This window comes from Lineus longissimus, chromosome 2 (assembly GCF_910592395.1).
Source record: "Lineus longissimus chromosome 2, tnLinLong1.2, whole genome shotgun sequence".
Lineage (NCBI taxonomy): Eukaryota > Metazoa > Nemertea > Pilidiophora > Heteronemertea > Lineidae > Lineus > Lineus longissimus.
The window spans coordinates 25191470-25208589 of NC_088309.1; the positions used below are offsets into that span (position 1 = coordinate 25191470).

The window sequence follows — 17120 nt, forward strand, 5'->3', positions numbered from 1 at the left end:
GATTAGCGGGGGGGGGGGGGGCAGGTTTAGGGCCGTCCAGAAGACCATTTTACAGAAAATATCTCGTCCCCACTTGTCCCTAGAACCCAGATTGCGCAGCGATTTAATTTTCTTCGATACTTGACACATCGCGACAATAAAAAACAATCATTAAATCGGAGATTTCAACTAGCTTGGGTGATATTGTTTGTTTCATGGCTATTATACAACCCTTCCCTAACCCAAATCAAAATGTGTGGATCCAGCAGCCGGCTCCAGCAGTTACTGTGGCTATCCAGCAACCCGTCCTTCAGACTCAGTTCGTTCAACCGAGGAGAGATTGGTCAACCGGACTATGTGCGTGTTGTCACGATTACAAAACATGTAAGTTCATATTGCTATCCTTTCAGACGAGGTTTTCATGCCTATGTCTGTTGCTAAGGCAACTAATGATTTTTCGTATAGGCCTAGCTAACCGATACGTGCATTTGCTAGCTTGATAGCATCGAGTTTCACAACTGAAATCGACAATATTTTACAACAATGAAAAGTTTCGTCGAGAACCGCTATATCTATACATGTGTGTTCCTTACTTCTCTTTTGCATACGCTTGTTTCATAGAGAAGTCTTTATTAATATTTTTATAAAGCCCCCCCCCTGCGCCGGAAGTAACCAAAAAAATGTGAAGTAAAACTTCGTGTATCCATAGTTGAAATGCAAACCCATGGGAGTCCGCATAAATAACTAATGATCATGTGCTCTGGACAACCACTTCGTTAATGTAGTAATGAGAATCTGACATGAAAATTAGTGCTGTAGCCGAATTGGCTTTTTCTTCATCAGGTTTTTGCGCCATGTTCTGCTACACCTGCTTGGTTGGTCAGATGACGTCACGGATGGGTGAATGCTGCTGTGTGCCTTGCCTTCCCGGGGGCATGGCGGCTCTCAGGACAAAGATGCGTGAACGTTATCGAATTCAGGTAAGGATTCGGTGATAGAGAGATTTCAAACGAAAACAGTTCCAATAGGCCATAATATGTCCCTGTGTCCTTCCCGTCCACCATTTTGGTAGACCATAATAGCCTACCTCGATCTCAGATACCTTATGATTGCATGGAAGACGGAGACTGGTGAAAGTGTCTACCATTTTGGAATCACGCCCGTCTTTGACTTCCATCCTGCTTATTGCTCTAAAAAATTGACTTGCTGTTCAGGCCAAAATACTATTGAGCAATGGGCAATGAGTAATTTTTCCACGTCCCAATTCTTAGCATATACGGTATGGAAAAAGCGCTCTAAAAAGGGTAATGTTTTTTCTTCAATTGACAGGGTGGAATCTGCACGGACCACTGTGACATGATGTGCTGTGGCGTGTTAGCAGTCTGTCAGATGGACCGTGAACTCAATATTATGGAACAGCAGGGGAAGTTCTGCAACTAAACCATCATGATCATCAGTTGCCTCATGGATGTACGCTATCCACTGTTTAAGTTTTGATTTTTCTGAAGAGTTTGAATTTTATTTGTATATCCTTCGATTCCAAATACACGTACTTATACTAGCATAACATAAAATTATTTAGAAGTTGACACAAGTTCTGCGACTGCTTTATTCTATGGAAATAAAATCACTCCTAGTATTTTTATTTCTCGCAACAAAATTGTGTGTATTCTTGTAACAGTTCTTTTGCCTTAGACACAGTTAGATGTCCGACTTTGCACAAAGACTGACTGTAAGATGACAATGATGAAAAAACACCACGAAGTTTCATTGTTTCATTTATTTTTCAAAAGCCTCCTCGGCATATTAGTTCCAATTATTTTTACACCGGTAAGAAGGTTTACAAAGAACAATTCTATGTCATCGTCGATGCCGTATCAGACTGATGCTCTTCTGTGCTTTGTTGCAATCCGGAAACATTTTCTTACTAAATGCGAGCACTGACTGCATTAACCGTTTTGGTTCTGTGATGTCGGTTTTTTATCATCATTTAAGTATCAAAGTTCTATTTTCGGATCGTGAATCTCCAAATCCTTTTCCGATACGTTCTTTCTTTTCAAGCACGGAAAGAAGCTCTGCTCGTTGTGCCAGTTTTTGATCTGAACGGCGTGCTCCGGGAGGGGCTTGTTGACTGTCTCAGTCAGGAACAGCACGCATAGTCCCCCAATCAGACTAACTACGCCGAATATCACACCAGGCAGCCAGGTACTCAACCGCAACTACAACAAAGAATATACTGATTTAAAGCAAACAATATTGACTTGTTCAAAGGTGTTTAAGACAAATTTTGAAACAACGTGTGATATTATGTTTTGTTAGTCTGTCGAAGTAAGCTGGCAAGTAAATATCATCGTAGAAGGCGGAAGGAAGCAACTTAAGATATATCGACATGAAATATAGACCGATGTCCATAAGGAATAAGGCATGCGCAAGGTTTATAGGACAGTCGTTTGCCAAAAAGATGCATAGTAAATTCTTGAAGATGTATTTCAGCGGGCGTTCCCTGGTGAATTTCAATATTTTTCTGGTCGTTCTTGTTCTATTCATTATGATATACACTTTAGTTTGTTCTAACAGCTGTGGTGATTTTAAGAAGCTTAACAATTAGCCTTTACTCACCAGAAGCGTAGTGAATGGGGCGAAACAGCCAGCTATGCGCCCAAAGAATGAGGCTACGCCAAGACCAGAGTTTCTGGAACCAGAATATGATATTACATTACACATGTACATGTACATATACATGTAAGGTAATCGAAATAAAGCAGTGTGAGCAAGCTTTTTATGTAGCCTCATGGAGTGTTTAGCTCTTCAGTCGACATGGACCTGCATGATTGTTCTGAATTAGTTTAGCAACAAACTTGGCGTTAACCTTAGTTTGCCATTGTCTCCTTCAGTTTTGCCACGAACGCTAAAGTCAGTGACTAACTTGTTTGGAACTTCTGGGTCTTGCATGACCAGGAGAATCCAAGAAGGATTCTCTGAATATTTCACGATCCTACTTTTACTGGCAAACAAAGAAGGCTAAAGCTGCACCATGACTGCAATGTCCGCGCTAACCTTTCCGAAAATCATGGCTGCATGGTCATCTTGGCATTTCGGCCTGTTAGTGTCTTGAAAAAAAGGTTATATAGACCTGTCAATGAAGCGCGTATGATACATGTGTGTTTGGTGGTTCGCACAGATGTCTACCCATTATACTTACCTAGCGTTCGTTGGAAACAGCTCTAGGGAGTACATGATCAGTGCGTTGAAAGTGAAGGTTATAGCAAACCTCCCAATTACGTTCATCGTTATCACAAGCGGGATCAGGTTAGTCCCATCCGCTGCAAAAAAAGAAGAAAATTGCCGGAAACGTCGTGACCAAGGATTGACAGATGTTATTCGGCCGAATTGACCATCCAGTCCTGCAGCTTGAATCATACTTGCTGAATCGTTTATTTGATCTTAAACATGCATTTAATACAAAAGTATGTTTTCGATGTAATGGGCTCATTCTCGTTTTCGTTTAGATTTTGGGCACGAGCATCCTCAATACGGAGAAATGCAACTCGGTACTTCTCTCTTCCTATAGAATTTGTTGGTTTGAATAAACTAACCACATATTCTCAACTATCAGGGTCGCCCGACATGATGTCACGCGCTATAATCCCATAATTGGCAATATCGGTCATCTAAATCGCTCCCTCAATCGGAAAGTCTCGGGCTACGTCAAAGGAGATCCTTGACATGATCACTTACCAGTTTCCGTTGGAATGAACACAAGAAAACCAAGTGATAAGCCAACTAAGATGTGGAACAAACAAATAGGCCACCTTCTCCCGAATCTGAAAGAAAAGCACCACTCATCATGATAGGCATAACTAGAAAAAAAACGCGGGATCTACTTCCCAAGTAAAGACAACGACCAGAATGACCATGGCTTTTTCGGAAATTGATGGAAGATGCCAAACATGTAAACTCACTTTTGTAACATCCATACACAGAGGGCAACTGATGGTAACTCTGCCAAGGCATTCAAGAAGTAGTTGAGGAATCTATCTCCAGCAAGGCTGGTTGAAGAAAGGGCCATGCCATAGTAGACCAACCCATTCGCAAACCTACATGTACAATATGAAGAGAAAGTCAAAACAAAAGAAATCCAGTCACATGTAGCTGTTCGACATACGACTTGTTATGTACCTATGTGCCAATAGAGTTACCAAGCATTGAACTGCTACATGTAGTCATAGAATTTCCTATTTGTGTAATCGGGGTTTGAATACAGCCAAGTTGGTTGACCTACGGAGGGTGACGAACGAACCTGCCAATTCCAGGATCGAAGACATTTATGAAATATATATGCACTGTTATAGCTGCCCGGCCTGGTAAGGCAAAAGCTGGTTGTAACCTCCTGGTTACTTTGATCTGTGATTTGATGAGATTTTTACTTTAAAAATACCGGAGATTACATGTACATGAAGGAAGAAACCTCACATTTCTTCACGTTTTCCCGGCTATTAATCGAGCGTCATCAAGTTGTGACTTTCTCAAGGCTGTCCAAATGCACTTCCCGCGTTTTCGTCTTAGTAGGGCTCTTTGACTTACATACCATAGGAAGCACAACATGATAAGATTCTTCAGAACAATCTTATGTCTCCGACAAGCGGCAATGAGGTTCTCCCCCTTCTCGTGTGTGGACTCGGGAATCTGACTGGACCTCCGCCGCCGCATGGCTTCCTTCAAGGTGTTCATAAATCCGCCCCTCTTCTTCATGTTTCCACTCTGTTTAATGGCAACTTCACTGCCCTGTAAAAATACAAAACCTGGCGAAATAGTTTGCAAACATTGTTAGACGGAATACGATATAAGTTCCATGATATAACGGTACGCTTCTTTATTCTACTCCGGACGCAGTGGACCGCGGCCGCGAATTTTTTTCCTTAACCTTTCGGGCAGTACAGTGTACATTGGTACACATGTTCTCAGCCAATCAGAATCCGATAAATCTGTGTCGTCATCGGGGCGTCATCATGAAACTTTGTAGTAGAACTTGCCATTATATCAATATTTCTGTAAAATGATGCTTCAAAAAACGCTGTTCTCAGATCTCCAGCTGTTCTTTCATGTGACATGCCTGATGGGCCTGGTGATGAAATATATGTATATGTAAGACCATAATGTTATCCTGCCTACACTACACATTCTGTTGTTAGAGCTTTTCAATATATTGAAGGATAGATGAGGAATAAGCTTCCAATTTTGGCTGATGTACTTGCCTCTCTTAGACCTTCTGATTGAATGAATAATCTTGTCTTGTCTTACCTCCGCTTCCTGGTTCTTTTCGTACAGAACCACAGAGTCCGTCCCCATGTCACTATCCTCGCGTTTTAACAGGGGCAGAATCAGTTTGGCGAGAGGATGATCGGGCACTTCTAATTTGTTCATTTTAGCAGCATCCCTGAGAATTTCTTCAGCTTCCTCTATTCTGTTATTTGCGACAAGCCATGGTATAGATTCTGGGAGTAGCCTGTAATGATGTAATGAAGGTAAGGGGTTATCAACATAACATCAGGAATAAACCATGAAATGTCATTCTTTTTCTTATTCCCCCAATCGAGCGAGTACATGTAGGCCTATGTGATAATATTGCACTACTCGTACATTTAAATGTATTTAGTTGTTAGCCGCAAAACTGGAGAAGCAATTTTCTGATCTGAGAGTGTGATATTCTTAAATCTTCTCTTCTGCAAGATATTTTGATGGATTTTCAAGTTTACTATACGTGTTTATAAATGTTCTTACCATATTCCCACTAACGAAAACAAAGGAATAAGCGAAAGTGCCAGAACCAAATGCCTCCAATTTGGCAATGCGTAGGCTAGTCCACCCAGCATCAACAGGTAGACAACCCACCAGAAGTAGATGAACTGTCCAGCGAAGGTCCGCTGTTTTGCTGCGAATACTTCACACGAAGCGATGATGCCAGTTAGAATTGCACCCTGCATGGATATGAAAATATTTAAGAACATGTATAGCATTAAAAATACACAATACGAGCACCAACCATGCATGTAGTAACAACTATGTTTTAGGTCGCACTCAGCAACGTTAAATGCAGAGAGAAGTCGTTTGAGGGAAACAATTGCCCAAATTTGCTGCAGCCCCCGTTCGGGTGTCAACAGATAAAGGGAGCAGAAAATATGCTCTCTGAAGTTTCAGTTTCACTGTTTGTTGGTGGAGGTATACCAAGTTCTGTTTCTCAACAGAAGAAAATTCTAAATCTATCGGATTCCGAGAACTACTGTAGTCTCAACTATCAGTGTGAAATCATTAAAAGCGACACCTACCGGTGCAACAACCCCGGAAAGAGTCCTCAGGACAACGAATGCTGCGTAGTTGGGAACCAGGGCCGAAGCAGTAGAGATGATGGCGGTAAGGACCTGAGCGCCCAGATGGACGGTCTTTCTACCGAACATGTCCGAGAGAGGTGAAATGGCCATGGATCCGACCATAGTGCCGATTGTGTACAAGGTCTGAGAAAGTTCGGCGTAAAAGTTCTGTTCGCACACCAGATCCCACTGAAACGAAAGGGAGTGTAAACTAAAAGTACTGTCCAGCCGTTTATTGTATCTAAAGTCGTTTACTGGGCCACGGCTGGCAAGAAACTTTTAATTACATTTGTACCAACAAACAGCTGGTTTCGAGCGTAGTTTCCCTATGGCGGCAACCGCAGCTGTTAAACTGTGGAGATGACTGCAGCTTCTGGACTACGAACGTCTCCTCGTGTTGGACTTTTGCAACCAATTCATTTTATTTCGGGTCAGCAGTATTTACCTCTGTGACTATAGTCTGGCCGAAATTCTTGTCTGGGTACTCCATACCGTAGATGCATGATGTCTCCTCGCCCGTCGTATTGAAGTAAAGTTTACACTTCCCGACGTTGGAAACTGTGGACGTCAGATTTTCTGGAACACGGCAGTGGTGTTCAGGAACGCCTCCTACGAACCAAATGTACGGTAATAAAATAACTTGATAGCAATGCGGTAGAGCCCGTATGACCAAACGTTACGGATACTGGTGCTTGCTGAGCTATAAGTCAGTAACAACAGGACGTACAGATCGGCGGACCCTGACCATGCGACGACTGCAGGGGCCAAGAGAGAGCTGAAGAAAGGTCATCTGCATTATGGCTCTATACTCATCGAGCACCTTTGGGGGTCTTTGCGTAGCACATCGAATATATACTTTTCATAGTCTGTGTAATGTCACATGTAGTTCGAGATCTTATCATTATTTTGTTTGCTAAGAGTATCGAAGAGGACCACTTGTCATATTACTTGACATATTGATCTGATTTATCCTATGGTCAGGTCGGATGTGTTAATTCTTTTCATAATCATGCACTAATCTACATGCAGTCAGTTTAAGCATTATTATTATAAATATTTCGAAAGGTCGTCCGAAAAATTGCAATTCTTCATCAGACGGAGTCGAGGATGTAACACATGCGTCATCTACATCATCATCATCATTATCAATATCAACCCCAGACGAGTTGCTTACCTCAACATTTTCAATGTGTCTAATCTTGAACAAAAAAGGGTAAAATTCAACAAAACGAATACGATTTGGTCAATTTTGAAAATATCCCCACAGATATATGCTTACCGTAAAAAGTCACGCCAATGAAATGAAAAACATATACCGCTTGGCTGAACAGAGACCACAGCGTGTGCCTGTACAGCTGCCATTTCCCGTACGTCCCAAGCTCTTGCAGGGCATTTTCGACAGCATTCGCACCTCCTTCCATTTTCTGGGGATCAGAAGAGTGCCAGTTCAACACTTAGCCCAGTTTACAAGACTGTTTGATTATATCGAATCGATATCCCGCACATGGCATTACATGAGACCCGCAGTGGCCTAAAAATTTAGGAATTAACCGAATATCTTTCAATGACGTAACCCGATCGGAGAATAGTTTCATTGTACTGTCATGGGTGGTGAGACCCATGTTGGCGACATCGTGAATCTTCATCTTGCCTTTAGACTCCTGGCTGTTGACTAAATAGAGACCAAGCCGTGTGAGTACACAATTGCAAGGCCATCTTACGTACCTCCCCAGCTTCTGGAAGGCTTCCTTTACAACAACGTATTTGTCCATTTCACTACCTTTTGTATTTACTGCAAAGCATTTTTACAATCTACGTCAGTTGTTTCCCTGTTATCGGCCTGTGTGATCATGTAATTTCTTCGATAACCTCTTATTATGTCCTTGGCCAATAGCATTAAGATTGTCTTTATAGTGATTAGAAGGAGTAACTCCCGTTTCCTCCCCAAATGAACTATAGACTTTGATATTGATTTTGGATGCGCGGTTAAGCACCAAGCGAGCGATAACGTCCCTGCACCCTGTGACGGAGCACGACATGATGATTTGTGGCTGAACTGCGACGGCCTTGGTTAAACAATTCAACAAATTGGCCAATTGGATGTAGCTCCGCCGCCGGTCGCAGTGACTTAAATCGCTCGTTTGCGCGGCGCTTTGGAAATGAATTGAAATGTAGGAGGAGAAATGCCGTAACCGAAATGAAATTTATTGTTTAACAATCAATTGTCGTTTTTAATCACAGGTGCGTGGAAGCCTTTCGGAAAACGTTCAGGAAACTTTCATCGAGTCCAGCAAATGGGACAGTCTGCACCAAAACATCTGAACGGCCATAGGGAGTGTTTTTCGTTTGATTATTTAATCTCAACTGGAACGCTACCTACCGGTGAAATTGTAGACGATATCCTGGAAACAGTCCGTCGCCATTGAAAATGTGCACCACAATGTGTACACGTAAAGTTGCCATCGACCATATCCACCCAAACGGCCGAGAACCTTGTCCAAGTCCTCCATTTCGCTCAAAACATTTGACAACTTTTACCTGTCTGTATTTGTTGCATTTAAAAAAAATTCCTACTTTTAAAACTTTTATAACTCAACTTTTTATCATTTCGCCTATGGTGTCCTTTCGATCATTGCATGCTGGCCTTATAAGTGATCACAACAATGATGGTCTATGGCCTATATAGAATCACAAAAAATTATGCACCCAATCATCAATCAATCATGTTGTTGGCTATTAAAACCACATGAGACATGATCAAGCATGATTCAATTCATGACCTAAGGTCAGAGTATGACCCCATCTCCTTAAACAAACCGAACATGTAGTCCAACACCCTTTACTCTGGAGAATACTTGGCCAGCTCTTGGCACTCCTTCAGCACCTTGTATCTTCGGTTCATTTTAAACATCGGGCATAACTGCTTTTTAAAGGAACTATGTTTTGACCCCTCTTTCAACTCTCCTAATCTGCCACGAGAAACAAGAAAGGACATCATCGATGGGTACGGATTTCGTGAGAACAGGATTGTCTAAATGCTTGAGCATTAAACAGAAAAATGAACAGTCTCTTCATCAGAACTCTCCTCGCTTTTCTCAAGAGCAGCAGCCTTCGGCTTCATACACGGACAGAATCGCTGTTCTTTTTGCCAGACTTCGATCTCTCCCGCTGTTTCTGGCAATGGCCTATTGACCGACTCGGGGAGGAGGAGCGTCAGGATTCCCACGACGATGCTCAGGATGCCAAAGAGCAGTCCTGGGAGCCACGATATTGTCCGCATCTAGAAAGAATGGTTTGTCGATTAGACGGGTATGTGACGGAAACTTCTACACTCCGGATGCAGTGGACCGGCCTTGTTCTGTCACCCGTTACATCGAGGAAAGATTATCAGGATGATGAAATGGACTGTATTGCCCAGCACACCCATTAACTATTATCTAAAACATATTTTGAAAATTGTTTCAGTTGTGATCCAAGGTTCTGTCGTTCCTCGAGTGCAGTCCTCACAAACGACCAGAGTAGATACTATCGCTGAGCAATGTGGAAACTACAGAGCCATGAAATAAAGAAATTAAATATCTTGTAAATGTAATCATCTCACCCTTTTTACTAGCCAAATGACCTGATGACAAAGCTATTCAATCATGTACCAGTATGGATTACTTACCAGAAGTGTTGAAAACGGTGCGAGAGCTCCTGACACACGAGCAGCAAACGACGTAATTCCGAGCGCTGAATTTCTGCAAAGAATCAATCGGTTAAAGTCACCAAAACCAAGTATAGGTCAGTACAAGATCTATAAATCCTATGGTTGTCTTGGAATATCGTATCAATATCATGCCCAATGATGACTATCGCACCCGACGCTAACCTTTGATGATTGCTAGCCGGATCTCGCAGCAGTCGAGTAAACCATAAAATGATGCCATGAACTAAGTGTGTGATGGGGTTTCTCGTCACATGTTGCGCTATAAAACTGAACCAAACTTTTCAGCGTGTTTTTTTGTTATCATAGAAAAATCCAATCTATCTGGTCAGGGGTACAATCTGCAGTTTACTAAAACTGCCATCTGTACTCTTGGAAACTCATCGGGAAGCTGGTTAACTGATAAGGTATATGTCTTACCGTGCATTTGTAGGGAACAGCTCAAGTGTATACATTATAAGTGAATTGAAGGTGAATGTACTCGCAAAGCGTCCAATTAAACTCAACACCATCACCACTGGCCAAAGTTCTGAAAGCAGAAACAGAGTTAGCCAAGTTACTCTTTCTCAAACAAAATTGACCGGAAGTCATAGCACATGCAACTAGGCCTATTGTCTTGTGATTGGTTCAATTCCATTGGCTGTACCGGTGAAAGAGTTGGCGAATGAGACATGGAACCTTACAAAATGCACGAAGAAAGTGAAGACTATTTGGTGCGTTATGAAACAAACTCTAAGAGCTCGTGGCTTGCAAGGGAGTAGTCAATTATATATTATGTACCTGTTTTCTCTGGAACAAATACTATGACTCCAAGAGAAATGCCGGTAATTATGTGAAAGATGCAGATTGGTAAACGTCTACCATGTCTGAAAAATACAACAATATCTAATGCATAAGACAGTTATTCTTTTCGATAATCTGAAAATAGGAAATATATGTCGGAGTGACAAGTTTCCACTGAATCGATCCGCCCACAGACGATTGCTTGTGCCTCGCTCGGAAAAACAGTCGAAAACTCATAATAGTTTCGAAGATTTGTAATTTTCCTATTCTATGTGGTGTTGTAAATTCGTACTACCATATCCACACAGTAAAAGTTGACCAGACACGTCAGTTTGGTATTGGGATATGTATTTTTCCTGAAATCGACTGTACAACAAAAATAGTTTCGCTGACCTCTTGAGTACGTAGATACATAAGAATACTGCAGGAAGCTCCACCAACGACTGCAGGAAGAAATTGAGGAACCTTTCCCCAGCTAGCGAGGCTGATGAGAGGGCAAGGCCACCGTAAACAAGACTATTGACAAACCTGCAAGCATGATTTAAATGAATGTTAAAGATGCAGGAAAATTCGTACATAGTATATATGAGACATTTCATACGATTACAAGGCATTTCAATTCAAAAACAGGAAATACGTTAGAATATGAATGGCGGTACGGTTAAAAACTGAACAGCGAAGAGCCCCCGACATTTTGTGAAAATTTGGTCAGTAACAAATCGGGCAATTCCAGGTCTGGTGTGAATACCAAAGGGATAGGCATAACCACAGCCTCATTGTGGCTATTGCCCATTTTCTCGAATTGTCTTGTACTAGCACCTTCAATTTTGATATAAAATAACTTACCAAAGGGCCAGTAGTACCATCAGATTCTTCAGAACTACCTTATGTTTGAGAGCAATGATAATGTTATCGCCCTTAAACTCTTGCTTGTCCTCCACTTTTTTGTTGTGTTTCCCTCCGATTGTCTTTTGTATTTTCGCTTTACCATTTTGCTTCGATTTCCCAATATCGTCCTTGTCGAAATCAAGCGCGGCAGACGGTAGTGGCTGCATCCCAAGGTCGTCGTCAATGTCAAGTATACCACGCGGTGTGTCACGTGTTGAGGCGTCAGCTCCGTTTGCATCTGCTTTCAGTAGATCGTCATCAGTGATTTCAAACGGGTGTTCAGGGAGGCTGACTTTATTTATTTTTGCAGCCTTGTGGATTATCTTCTCGGCTTTCCTTATCTTGTTGTTGGCAACTAACCACGGGATGGATTCTGGACATAACCTACAAACAAGTTTGAGTTAGACCAAAGTGGCATGAATGGCTAATCGAAATTAGCCGTGTCAGATTCAACTTCCACTTCCAGTGTAGAGGTGTTATCTTCCAAGTGAAAAATGACTCAATTTTCTCCTTGGAAAATGCCGACGGTAATTCGTCTTTATCTTCATCGCCATGTATATCAATTCTTCAACCACGAGAAGAACAACTTCTCACAACATTACACGGGGACACCGGTTACTACTGTTTTCTTCTTTGGATTGGGAATTCGATGTGATGCGATTGATGTGACGTGATGCTACGATATTGTCTTAGTGATTGTGCCTGCTGCGTGCGGTGAAACAATCTTAAAAGTATGTCATGCTCTCTTACCAGTATCCAGACAATGCTACCAGCGGCAGCAATGACACAGTCAACTGTAGGTGACGCCACTCACGAATGGCATAGGCAAGCCCTCCCAGGATCATGAGCGCCACCACCCACCAGAAGTAAATGAACTGACCGGCAAAGGTGCGTTGTCCGGCGGGGAAGACTTCACATGATGCTATAATTCCTGTCAGGCCGATTCCCTGCGAAAGATAATGCAATCATACGAATAACACGAACTCGAAAGAATGCTAGTGGGATCGAAGGACTTTAGTCAGGGATGTTTTGTGCCAAAGCTCTGGAATAAGTCCTTATATGGTCGGGGTGAAGGGATCTTGGAACAAGAAGCAAAGTCCGAGGATTAATATGTTATAAAATCGAAATCCATGGGCGACGTTGAGATTCCCAAAGGGGCTGTCATTTCCCAATAATACAAGGGCGAGTTCGCACCCCCAACCTTCTGTTATTTACTGTACATGTACTTTACAAGTACAAGCGTAGAATGCTTACTGGTATTAAAACTCCACACAATGTTCTCATGGCGATGAACGCTGGGTAGCTGGTAACCGCTGCGGTTGAAGATGATATCACGGCCAGGAAGAAGTGCGAGATGAGGTGAACTGGTTTCCTTCCAAATTTGTCCGATAATGGCGAAATGAGACCACTCCCCACCATCGTTCCGACGACGAACAGGGTCTGTGTCAGCTCTGCATAGAAGTTTCTTTCACACACCAGATCCCACTGAAAGGGAGAAGGAATCAAGGAATCATATTAAGATGTCGGATCCTGGTGGATGAACACGCCGACTTATCGGCGGTGAATATCAGTCCTAGGATGGACATACGCACAACGACGGTGGATCGGCATGGTGGATCAATGGATGTTCATGAAACTATAGACTGATGGATGTTCATGAAAACACTCTGCCAGTCAGTTTGAAGGATTCAAAACATCTTGCCATTCGTTGAAAGCTTGTTATACGCTGCCAACGTATCCTCTTTGGTCAAATTACATCTAAAACGGTCAATTCCCTACCTCACTGACTATAGTATTGCCGAATTCTTTATCCGGGTATTCCCAGCCATATGTACACGATGTGGTCTCATTTGTGACATTGAAGTAGAGCTGACAATGGCCCACCCTCGTAGCCGTGACATTTTCTGGGATGCGGCATCGATGCTCCGGAACACCACCTATAAAAGTCAACAAGAATCCTCTATTTCACATTTGGGTTAATTTCATGGAATCTAGTTCATCGTGTTCGGGTATCTAGTCTATAGACTAACGTGGAATAAGCAATGGGTTAAATATTTATTTTCTGGGATATAACATAACGTATAGTAAATGTGTACAGCCTACTAAATTTGCTATTAACTTAACTCAACGCTAAAGAAATTCGACTCCGCGGACCAAATGTGGGAAATATCTGTTTTGAGGACTGAAAATAAATTATCAACGGGTTCAGTTCTCCATACACGTTCCCTTCCATTTGCTCATCTTGTTGAAAGTTCTCTCTAACAGGGGCAACTCTCTGTCGTTGTAAATCTGGATGTACGTTATACAAACATCGTCGGTCTAAATGTCAGTTAGGTTAAATATTTAGTAATCGTACGGTACTTAAAACTATCCTGATAGGCAACTTCATATAGATGATGTCAATTGTCTTTTATTTGAGTGACAGATTAACGTCAGTTTATATACAATCATGTACATTCAATAGCAAAGTGAAAATTCATTGGTCCACCTAGAGTTATGAGATTTTGTTTAATTGCATATTTCATTTTTAGGTCGATTGTCAATATACATGTATAGTGGAACCCCGGTCGGCGACCACCCCGCTATGACGACCAAGAATCGCCGGTCCCAAATGGGCTTTTTTTCATCATTCAGTCCTGTCAGTGTTAGACATGCTGGGTACCGACAGCAAAAACTGATGTCATTTGCATTAAGTCAGGCAGCGTTTATCACCGAACACATTGGAGCATTCTAAAATGTGGAATGATGAGAACTGAAAAAGACGAATGCTGCCATGATTTCTGTTAAGAAATTGATTGCGCCGATTTGCCCTCATCAGACCAGAGTTTATCCCGGTTTCTGTAGCACTAAGCGAGTACCTCAACTCCTTGGAACGATGCTGACCCATCGCGGCTAGTGAAGGGATGTGAAAAGTGGGAACAAAAAAGAAGATTTACGTGTAATAATCGGAAACAATGTACAATGTATTGCCACGTATACTGGTCAACAATACACGTACTACGACAATCATCATCATCATCATCATCATCACCATCATCATTAGCGGCGTCGTACATGTAATCCTATTGGATTTTTGCCAGAGGTATTGAGTCCAATATAGGCTACCGTCCGACTGTGTGGGATAGTTGATGACGGCTTATGTATTAAATGACCAAACTGGGTAATTTTGTATACATATTAAAAAGAAGAAAACTTACCATGAAAGACTATTGCCATGTATTGGAAGGCAAACATTACCATACTGCTTATAGCCCATAAATTGTAGACGATGATCTGCCACCGGCCGAAGCGTCCAAGCTTCATCAGAGGTACATCCGTATCATGCATGACGGTTTTAGTTAAATCACCGGCGAAAGAAACGGGCAAATTGGAAGATTCACTAAAAGAAGATACCATGAATAGCAAGAAATCGGTGTTTTTTCTAACTCATCCTCGACCTACCCTAAAAGTCAGGATTTGAACCAGGTTAGGGCCTATCGGTTATGAACGAGACATGATGATATATAGCAGTTTAGGGACTGACATTGACCGCGGGGTCAAGCTGATAGTCAAATTTCAAGTGCGACTAGATCTGTCCACCTGAAATATGATATCCACAAACAGGGCCATTTTAGTGTTTTCTGCAATTAGGTGTCGAGTTGGCAATGTATGTCTTCGTCTAGAATATAATCAGACAATCAATTCCAATCATGATATATGACATTCTTTACAGCAATGACATGTGATGACTGACAGAAGAGCGAATGCCAAATGAGCCATTTAGTCATGTCAATTTGGCAGGTTTATGTGATAGCGACTATGCTTTCAGTAGATGCCAAAAAGAGGCAGCAAATAGCCGGTAGGTAGCCCAAAATGAACAATAAATGCGCCCTGCAGGGGAGCAAAATAATTGATATTCGAGTCTTTCATCAGCAAGCATGCAATGATGGCCCGAGTTAGCCATCAGGCAGGGATTCCGGGTTGTTGGTAACCTCGAGGCAGCTTCGATCTTCATGCACCCGCAGATTCGAATCCTATTCCGCTGATCCTTAATATTTCTAACAATAGGTTTGGGCAAAAAAGCGCACTGCACATCTGCGAATGTCCCTGTTGATTTTAATGATGACTATACCCAATTCGCCTGTCCGGCCATATTGCAGGTGAAATAATCGTTTTGATGATTCCGCAAGATTTCGCTCATTTTTTTTATCCTGTACACAAATGTACATGTATTGGATATTTGGCCACGTGTTGGCACAGCTAGATCTGAATCCTTAACCGATTGGTTTTACACCGAAGACCCCACCAAGCAGGGCGTTCCTCATTGAAACAAATATTGCATATACACTTACCAAGAAACACCGGTACTATTATCAGATTCGTAACAATCGATGTTTCCGTGCTCACGCACCACAGAGTGTACACCACCCACTGCCAGACACCGTAACTCCCAAGCTGGACAAGGGCTGAGTCCACCCTATTTTGGGAAGGATCCATATCAGCCATCGCTCCTTTGTGACGCAACTGGTGAAATTTTCCCAATCACGTCATTTAGACTTCACCAGGGACAAAAGCAGTGAAACGGTCATCAAATCATCCAGTGATGATTTTCAGAACATAAGTTGCATCCAAATCATGCCTTGGGGACTGATGTGTCCCAGTTTCACTTGACACAAAATAACATGTAACAATGTTTAAAATTATCAGATCGTAAATTTAAAATGAAATTGGACCATACTAATCATCAATTTTTGACTTATTAGTTTTATGTCATTATATATATCAGGTGGACATTAAAAAATCATCCTCACATTTAAGGATTATCGATGCATGGCTGGACGCTGTATAAAGGTTGGCGAGCACCTTCATTAAGACACCATGGTGAAGGATGATATTTTTTATTTATACCAATCTCCCAATCTCTCCATAAGAAGACAGACGGCGCTTCCTTCGTCCCTGGAAAACCGAGGCAAGGAGAGACAATGGAACATTGTCTCTCTTGCTGAAAATTTATTGGAAGGAAATCTTGATCATGACGTTCTTGAGTTTGACCTTTAACTTGATCTGTCTCATGATTTCATGATTTTAAATTCAACAACCATTCATTTGGCGGCCACTATCCCGACTGTGGTGTAGCACCCGACTATAACTGGCATGAAAAGGGGATACGCTGGTTATGGATGTCAGATCGTGGTTCCCTGACCTTTGCAAACATTTTCACTGGACGTAACCCACGCGGCGACACCAAGGACCGCTGGCTGATCTATTACCACCAAGGAATAGTAATAACCGCGACAACTATATACTAAGAAATAGTAAAAAAAATACCATTTATGTGGTTCTACAGCAGAAGAGGAGTGTTCAACCATAAACACCAGGAATAGTTAACTGTGAAAAATAACTATCAAAAAAGTAAA

At 42.0% G+C, this 17120-nt stretch overlaps 2 protein-coding genes across 4 annotated transcripts; both read right to left on the reverse strand.

The window, feature by feature from the left end:
• Positions 1 to 1740: 1740 nt before the first annotated feature.
• On the reverse strand, positions 1741 to 9347 carry LOC135483191 (solute carrier family 22 member 3-like). Of its 2 annotated transcripts, XM_064763836.1 has the most exons (12): positions 8728 to 9347; positions 7627 to 7771; positions 6793 to 6956; positions 6306 to 6536; positions 5761 to 5957; positions 5281 to 5485; positions 4568 to 4764; positions 3942 to 4076; positions 3718 to 3803; positions 3182 to 3302; positions 2599 to 2671; positions 1741 to 2198 (listed from the first exon to the last, which is right to left on the reverse strand). In XM_064763836.1, the coding sequence occupies exons 1-12, from the start codon at positions 8815 to 8817 to the stop codon at positions 1977 to 1979; spliced, it is 1866 nt and encodes a 621-aa protein (XP_064619906.1). In that variant the 5' UTR covers positions 8818 to 9347; the 3' UTR covers positions 1741 to 1976. The 2 variants fall into 2 exon arrangements, with proteins under 2 accessions (XP_064619906.1, XP_064619908.1); XM_064763838.1 differs by lacking the exon at positions 7627 to 7771.
• Positions 9348 to 9384: 37 nt separating this feature from the next.
• LOC135483193 (organic cation transporter protein-like) lies at positions 9385 to 16265 on the reverse strand. Of its 2 annotated transcripts, none has more exons than XM_064763841.1 (10): positions 16056 to 16265; positions 13504 to 13661; positions 12979 to 13209; positions 12475 to 12671; positions 11683 to 12108; positions 11230 to 11364; positions 10834 to 10919; positions 10474 to 10582; positions 10015 to 10087; positions 9385 to 9627 (listed from the first exon to the last, which is right to left on the reverse strand). In XM_064763841.1, the coding sequence occupies exons 1-10, from the start codon at positions 16207 to 16209 to the stop codon at positions 9394 to 9396; spliced, it is 1803 nt and encodes a 600-aa protein (XP_064619911.1). In that variant the 5' UTR covers positions 16210 to 16265; the 3' UTR covers positions 9385 to 9393. The 2 variants fall into 2 exon arrangements, with proteins under 2 accessions (XP_064619911.1, XP_064619910.1); XM_064763840.1 differs by lacking the exon at positions 16056 to 16265 and adding an exon at positions 14922 to 15216.
• Between the last annotated feature and the right edge of the window lie 855 nt (positions 16266 to 17120).

What these genes read in the sequence shown, in the direction of transcription:
- LOC135483193 (XM_064763840.1), bottom strand. Translation starts at nt 15,120, where the DNA reads ATGGTATCTTCTTTTAGTGAATCTTCCAATTTGCCCGTTTCTTTCGCC. An exon ending in CATGGCAATAGTCTTTCATG is followed by an intron (nt 13,662 to 14,921) that starts GTAAGTTTTCTT and finishes TGACTTTTATAG; the next exon opens with GTGGTGTTCCGGAGCATCGA. An exon ending in GCAATACTATAGTCAGTGAG is followed by an intron (nt 13,210 to 13,503) that starts GTAGGGAATTGA and finishes TCTCCCTTTCAG; the next exon opens with TGGGATCTGGTGTGTGAAAG.
- LOC135483191 (XM_064763836.1), bottom strand. Translation starts at nt 8,817, where the DNA reads ATGGTCGATGGCAACTTTACGTGTACACATTGTGGTGCACATTTTCAA. An exon ending in TTTCCGGGGTTGTTGCACCG is followed by an intron (nt 5,958 to 6,305) that starts GTAGGTGTCGCT and finishes ATATCCATGCAG; the next exon opens with GGTGCAATTCTAACTGGCAT. An exon ending in CCCCATTCACTACGCTTCTG is followed by an intron (nt 2,199 to 2,598) that starts GTGAGTAAAGGC and finishes TCTTTGTTGTAG; the next exon opens with TTGCGGTTGAGTACCTGGCT.